This window comes from Athene cunicularia (genome assembly GCF_003259725.1).
Source record: "Athene cunicularia isolate RWA chromosome 3 unlocalized genomic scaffold, athCun1 chr3_part1, whole genome shotgun sequence".
Classification (NCBI taxonomy): Eukaryota; Metazoa; Chordata; class Aves; order Strigiformes; family Strigidae; genus Athene; species Athene cunicularia.
The window spans coordinates 37,947,501-37,955,108 of NW_020799097.1; the positions used below are offsets into that span (position 1 = coordinate 37,947,501).

Sequence of the window (7,608 nt, forward strand, 5' to 3'; positions counted from 1 at the left end):
TTGGCTTTTAAAGTTTAATCATAGGCCCTTTATTGTTGCACAGCTGAGGTTTCCATGTAATTGGAATGAAGGATATATGAACGGAGCACAACTTTCCCAATGGCAGCAGCCAGTAGTTAGTTAATGCCACTGACATCACTCCTGCCAAAGGAGAAAAATGGCCTTTTCAGTAATGTTTTGAGCACAGAATCAAGTCTTCTGGGTTCAGTTTCTGGCTCTGTCACAGACTTCTAACAATTTTGCATTCTTTCTGCATGTTTCCCAACTACAGATGGGAATAATAGTGCTTTTTGTTAAAGCACAGTTAAGTATTAGCTCTTTGTGTGGTGCATCACCCCATCTAGGTGGGGCCTTGCACATGTGACCATAAGGCACAGACAGCACAGTTCCTGCAGCCTTTGTGGGATCCTGCAGGAAAAAGGCATGTGATGAGCCAGTGGACTTGTCCCTCCTACTTGGCTGGGCTTTCCTGCATGGATGTAACCAGGAGACTCCTCTGGACCAGCAACCTTCTATTTTCTCACTCATCTGTCCCCTTGAACCATGGATTTTGAAATTCTCTGACATCCTGAGGGAAATTCAGACACCCACCCATAGGAAACAAATGAGGTTTTGGTGGTCATGGCACAAAGGGCAACGCAGGATCTGCAGGAGGCCCATGCATTTCAGAGTAGCCAAAGCTGAAATAGGACTTGCCACGTTGTTTAGGTGCCCAAATTGCTCCACCTGTCACATACAGACAACATAAATTTTGAGAGGGGAAAAGAGATCTTTCTAGGTTGGTTCCTTGGGAGAGCAATTAGCAAAGTGCCATTTTCCATAGCAGGCAGATTTGCAAGTCTTAGCTGGGTGGGTAATGCAGAACCATTGGTGACTTGTAGGTCACTTAAAGCTGCCACTTTTTGGCCATTACAAGAAGGAATTGATCCGGTTTCCTAAGGGTTTCTAAGCCTCATGAGTATAGTCTGTCTGTCCCCCTCTGCCTGGATCCCAACTTTTGAATGTGACTTTTGAATACATTGGTGGTTTTCAATCATGTTCTGCCTACAACCGGTAGCTAAAACGCAATTGCATTCCTACATGATAAATAAAAACAGAGCACTGTACAGAGTGGAATGACTCAGACTACTGCCCCACTGAGGGAAAAGCAGGTAAAACTCAGCTGTTTCCACCTTCCAGTTGGTAGCTCAGCATGGATGCTGGCTGACTCGTCTGTGCCCATCTTTCTAGAGACTGTTGGAAGCGTCAGAGGCAATACAGGGAATATCTGAGGCACTTCTATTCTGAGCAGACTGTTAAATTCTGTTCCACTGATGTCAGTGCTAATATTGCATGATTATACTTTGAAGATACTAAGATAACTGTGTATATTTCCAAATCTCTCTTTCTTGTTTTAGAAAAAAATAAAATAAAATGGAACACATGTTACTGCTATTCATATTTTTCATACCTATATTGGGTCTCACCAATGGAACAGAAACTGAGCAAGATTTTACTTGGCACTTGAAGAAAATTCCTCAGATTGTGAGCGAAAGAACTTTCTCCCTTGACAGCCCTAAATTTGAAGCAAAAACCAAATTAGAGCTGAACAGTGTATGTGGAATTGAATGTCAAAGAAAATTGCCGGTGCCAAACTTGTCTGACTTGAAGGACCTTTTATCCTATGAGACTGTTTTTGAAAACGGCACACGGACCCTGACTGAAGTGAATGTCCTTGGACTAGGGCTTGACCCAGCTGGAAACACAACTGCACGGAAGTCTTTGAGAAAGAAGAGGCAGATATATGGAACAGACAGTAGGTTCAGCATCTATGACAAGCGGTTTATGACCAACTTTCCGTTCAACACAGCTGTGAAGATCTCCACTGGCTGTAGTGGCATTCTCATCTCCCCCAAGCACGTGTTGACAGCTGCCCACTGTCTGCACAATGGCAAGGATTATGTTAAAGGCAGCAAAAGACTCAGGGTGGGCCTGATGAAGGCAAAATCCAGAGGTGAAGGCAGGAAACGCAAAGGTGCTAAAAGAAGTAGGAGAGAAGTTTCTACGGCCCAAGAGGATCCCGAAGTTGCCACAGAACTAAGGCGACAATCCAAAGGTGGTGGGAGAAAGCAGAGGAGATCTGGAAGGAAGCAGGGGACCTCAGATGGCATGCCCTCCTTCCAGTGGACCAGGGTGAAGAGTACCCACATCCCGAAAGGCTGGTTTAAGAGTGTCTCTGGGGATATTGCCCTGGATTATGATTATGCTGTTCTTGAGCTCAAGCGTCCACACAAAAGGAAATACATGGAGCTGGGAATCAGCCCAACAATCAAAATGATGCCTGGGAGCATGATCCACTTCTCAGGTTTTGACAATGATCGGTCTGGGCAGCTGGTCTATAGATTTTGTAGCATTTCTGATGAGTCCAACGATCTCTTCTATCAGTACTGTGATGCTGAGCCTGGTTCCACTGGATCTGGTGTCTATCTCCGTCTTAAAGAGCCGAACAAAAAGAAGTGGAAACGCAAGATCATCGCTGTTTACTCAGGCCATCAGTGGGTGGATGTCAATGGTGAACAGCAGGATTACAATGTAGCAGTAAGAATTACTCCTCTCAAATATGCCCAGATTTGCTTCTGGATACATGGGAATGATGAGAATTGCACACAAGGCTGAAGAGAGCTGAACCTGACTCGTTTAGCACCCGTATTACCATAGAGTGAAAGTCTGCCGCAGCAGTTACAGGAAGAACATCACTCCACGTCAGGATGTTTTCGAACTCAAAGCTTGAGGAATGCTGAATTGCTGAGGGATGGGTAGAATTGTCAAACAAAATATTTCTAATTGTAATCAACCCTAGATATGCACTTAAAATCCCAAACTATATTTATGTTTGCAATTGTGCTAAATTCAAATCATTCACATTAGAAAAAAAAATGACACCTGTTCATCATTTTTTTTTTTTACCAAGGGAAGGATTGAAACATCTCAAACTGGTATTATTAGACAATACCTATTTTTCCAATGGATTTGCTTTTCTCAGGGTTCTGTTCCAATTCTTCAAATGCAGGTTGTGCATGCAGCACATTACTGTATGTGCAGAATGATCCAGAGAACTGCATGAGACCAAGACATTATTTTGGCATTCTCTAAAGACCACAGCTCCATGTTGAGAAGCAGCAGTCTAGTTCATGCTTGTTAGTTTGGAAAACTTGCTCCTCTGGTTGCTGCAGGAACACTACCATGGAAATCCCAAATTTCTGTAGCTGAGGGTTAGACCTTAAAGACAAGTTTCACATCACTGCTCAGTAAAACCAGCAAAAGTAAATTAATGAACATAGAAGTTTCCATGTTTGGAAGAAGAAGAAACATCAGGATATAATTTAATGTGTTTCAATCTTATTTGAGAAGATATAGAAGTCTTAAACAAATGCATTTGCATTCCAATTAGTATTTGGAGAGCTGTAGGTTTAGTTTCTAGTCAAATGTTTAGCTTTATCATTGGGAGAAGTCACTGACTTCTGTAGTGACTATCTGACAATCATTTAGAGCTTCACAGATGATCAAATTTTTGGGTGCTAACCGTTTTTGCAGATTTTATAAATTACTTTTATATGAGTTCAGCTTCATAGATAGGATAGTATGTATTATACTGGGAGTTGAATAGCAGTATTTTAGTTTGGCTTCATATGGTTTTGCAAAATGGGTAGTTTTAATCATGCCATATTCAGACTCCACCTCAATGCGAGTTACAAGGTTAAACTAAAAATTTCTCCCAACTAACTTATACCACCTTCTGAATGGTAGAACTATCCTGTAGATTATAACAGGTATCGTTAGGTAGCAGCAGTAGTTAGCAAGTAATTGGTTCCATATGTTTGCTGAACCATATATTTAATGAACGCACAAAGTGAGCTTCACTTTTACACACCTTTAAACACAAATCACCTTTTTAAAAATTGTTGATTGCTACACAAGTCTGTATCTTTAATTTTATATAAAAATTTTGAAGCACACAGGATTGTTATGGTGCTACATTAATAACATAAAATGATACTGTGTATTTCTGATCATACCCTTCGGGTTTCAATACTTTTAAGATTATTCACCACCACAATATTTCATTTTTTTGACCATAAGTTTATGCTGACCAAAATACATTTTCTTCCTGTGCAGAAGAAAAAGTATAACAAGATTTAAAAATACTATTTGTTTGTTGGTATTTTTAAAATATACTTGTAATTTTGATGAAATAAGATCATTGTTAATAACCCACTTTTTGTAGGCAATTAAAATCATAAACCTGACACTTCGAATGTGCCGGCAACTTTCTGTCATATTATCACCAAAGCACAAAAATATAAGGCTTGCTTCCATAACATAACTCTAACAATATTTTGTTAATTGAAGAGATCTCACTTTAAAAGAAACTTTTAATGTCAGCATTTCCAGGGAACACTTAACTTTTTTTTTTTTTTTTTTTTTTTTTAAATTTTGTGTGATTGTTTGCAGAAAACTAATAATAATTTTTAAAGTTTAGAAATTAATGTCTAAGATTTTAAGGTTAATTATTTTTTATTGTCTTAACATCTCTATTAAGATGTATGGCTTCGCTGACAGTTATTTTAAATCACCTCAGTCCAGTATTTAATACTGTCACTCTATGCAGCAGGCCCGTAATGCTCTTTAGTTGGCTCTGTAATGTTTGTCTTAAGTGCCTTTTTCCATAGTTACTGTGACAAATAAGGTACCACATCATTAATCCAAAGGTACCAAAATGTTAATCATTAAACCGAGGTCCATGGGTTTTGTAACAATTATTCTCATTGTTGATTTGGGTCCAAAACTGATCAAGATAAGGTGGCTTAGTAAATTCCTTGTTTTAGTGAGTCTTATTTAGGTGTACTCCTTAGAAGCAGAAATACAATCTATTTCTTTATTAGTTTGGGAATCAGGGACAAGGTAGGAATGACAAATGTTGATGTCAGATTTCAAATGGTCTTGTTATAATAATCATCCACTATAAATACCTCAGTAATGACCTGAAGTTCTCAATACCAGGCTGATAACAAATGTTTATCCTCAGAGGATAAATATTAGATGCTCAGTGCCTCATTTTATGATACTAAGAGATTAAAGAGGCTGACCAGAGCAACACAAAAATGAATCAAAACTATATATATATTCAAGCCTCTGTGTCTGAGTGCACATGCACAAACACATGCAAATATAGGGGCTCATAGACCGTGTGCCGTTTTGAGTGGGTCAGCAAGACATGGTGCAAGAAGACATGGGCAAGATGCTGGGCAACATTTCAGTCTGTCACTTGGCCTAATAGAGAAGGAAATGCTTTATGTAGGCATTGTGACTGCTTACTACAGGGACTTCTGAAATAGTTCATAAATTGAGTACTTACACACAACCCCAGGAGGTCAGTGACCCACCTAGAGCCCTTGGTACCAGCCACTGCAAATGGGACAAGAATTTCTGAGCTGTGATCATCTCAGATTTCCTTAAAAAACCTGCAGTTAGTATCTAGTTATCAATGAGAAAATAGGAGGAGGGGGTGTTCTTAGTAGATCTGATCTGCTGTTGTCTAAGACACCAGCATCAAGGCTGGTTCCCAGCCCAGAAGGGGACAGAGCCCTTATGATATTTCCCAAAGGATTTTTCCTTCTTTCAAGTACCAGGCTGTACATTTGTTTTCATCAGTACTGATGCTTTTCCATAAGGGTTGCTATAATAGATCTTTTTCTTTAACTGTATTCCTGGCTTTAGGAAAAACCAAACTCAGTCAAATCCCCTTTCTGCTAGGGGGCTGTTGGCAATTTGTAAAGTTCAGAAGCAAGTTTTTCCCAGGCCAAAGATAATCCTCATATACAAACCATTAACACACCCAGACCAGGTTCTGTAATGCATTTGTGCATGAATTTAATTTAGGGCTCTGACATATATGATGGAAGTCAAGGGGACTATCTGCAATGTGAAAAATTAAGTCCAAATTTGTATTATCTTAAAAGAAAACCAAATTTGTATTATCTTAAAACACAATGTTAGGTAATAAAATTGTTTCTGTTATATGAGGTATAGAGTACCCAATGCTTTAAAAATTACTTAAAGAAACTCCTTGACTCAATTTATAATTTACCATCCACATTTTGCAGATTTATGAATCTGTCTGGAGTATGAATCAGCACAGAATACAGCTTAAGTAAAAAAAAATAATCTACATGCGGAGGAGAGAAGCAACTGGGAAGTTCCTCCTATTCTACTGATAAGGGATTACCAGACAGCAAACACCAATCAATACAGAAAGAGAGAGCAAGAGAAGTAGATGGTATGGAAGACCAGGAAGATGGAAGTAGTATGCAAGGGATAAAGAAAGTGTGAAAAGGAACAGATGAAATGGCTGCAGAGGGACCTATTGTAAAGAAAGAGTAGGCAGCTAGTAAAAGGCATAACAGTATAAATTAAGATGTAAAAATCACAAGTTAGCATGAAGAATATTTCACTGTTAAAGAAGAGGCTGTTCTTACCAGCCAACAGCACCAAGGAAAGGCCTGTGAGAGGGCTCAGGTTCTCTCAGGGACAACTAGCCGGCAGGGGATTTTGACCCTGATCTACAATCCCTGCCCCAAATCACAGGGATTACACTTGTGTTTGTTTAGGGTGCTTGGGAAGCAACAGGTCTGTGTCCTGGCCAAAAGGCTTGGCAGCATGAACCTCCCAACACACCGGGTCACCAAGATTTTAGTGAATCAAGGAAGCTTCTTTCACTTGAAAGTTTCTCAAACCTGGCATTTTGTTGGGATTCCTGTAAAGGCTGTTACTCATTGGAAAAAAACCAATCTCCTCCTCCCCCAAAAACCTCAACAAACAAAAAAATCTCAGACTTGAAGCATTTAAATGTTGGCTCTATTTTTTGCATGTACCTACATTCTAGCCAATAAATTTTTTCAAATACCTTGAGCTTGTGTTTGGTCTCTGTAGAAATTTAATCAACTGCTTCTAATTTTAAAGCACCGAATATTGCAGATACTTCCATCTACAAATTCCTGGATTAAAGAATGAATGGGGAAAAAAATAATAAAGAATATTTTTAAATCGAAAGCTTAAAATTGCACACTAATCTCTAAGGATTTGGAAGTATATTTGAGTCCCTGTTGCACCAGCTTTTTGCCCTGAGTGCAAGATAGCATTTTGGTTAAAAACCCGTCAGAGGTAGCTTTGATGATTCTTGAATGTTCTTAACTTTTTAAAGACTGATACCAAACTTAAAAAAATGTGGGTTTTAAAAATATTTTTAACTGCACAAAATGACAACTCATTTGGGAGAATAAATGCAAACCTTTACTATATTAAGAAATTATACAATGCACATACTATGTCAATAAATATTTTCTGTTGTTTTTCAGTCATGGTTATAGTGGTGTTACACAAACTTCATTCTGTAAACGCTTGTAGCAGGTTATCAATGAATCATCTGGGACATGGTTTTACAAGATATTAATGTCTCTTTAAATTTGTTCTGGGAAAAAACCTCCCTGTCTATTCCTGTCTTCAAGATAATTACTCCATGAGCAAATTTGATGAGTAAAAAAAAAAATTGGTTCAGCAAGGAAATGACTC

The 7,608-nt window shown here is 38.7% G+C and overlaps 1 protein-coding gene across 1 annotated transcript; it reads left to right on the top strand.

The window, feature by feature from the left end:
• The first annotated feature begins 1,401 nt into the window (after positions 1–1,401).
• PRSS35 (serine protease 35) lies at positions 1,402–6,823 on the top strand. The gene has a single exon (XM_026845709.1). It carries the CDS (start codon positions 1,414–1,416, stop codon positions 2,653–2,655), a length of 1,242 nt encoding a protein of 413 aa, XP_026701510.1. The 5' UTR covers positions 1,402–1,413; the 3' UTR covers positions 2,656–6,823.
• The last annotated feature ends 785 nt before the right edge of the window (positions 6,824–7,608 follow it).

What these genes read in the sequence shown, in the direction of transcription:
- PRSS35 (XM_026845709.1), top strand. Translation starts at nt 1,414, where the DNA reads ATGGAACACATGTTACTGCTATTCATATTTTTCATACCTATATTGGGT.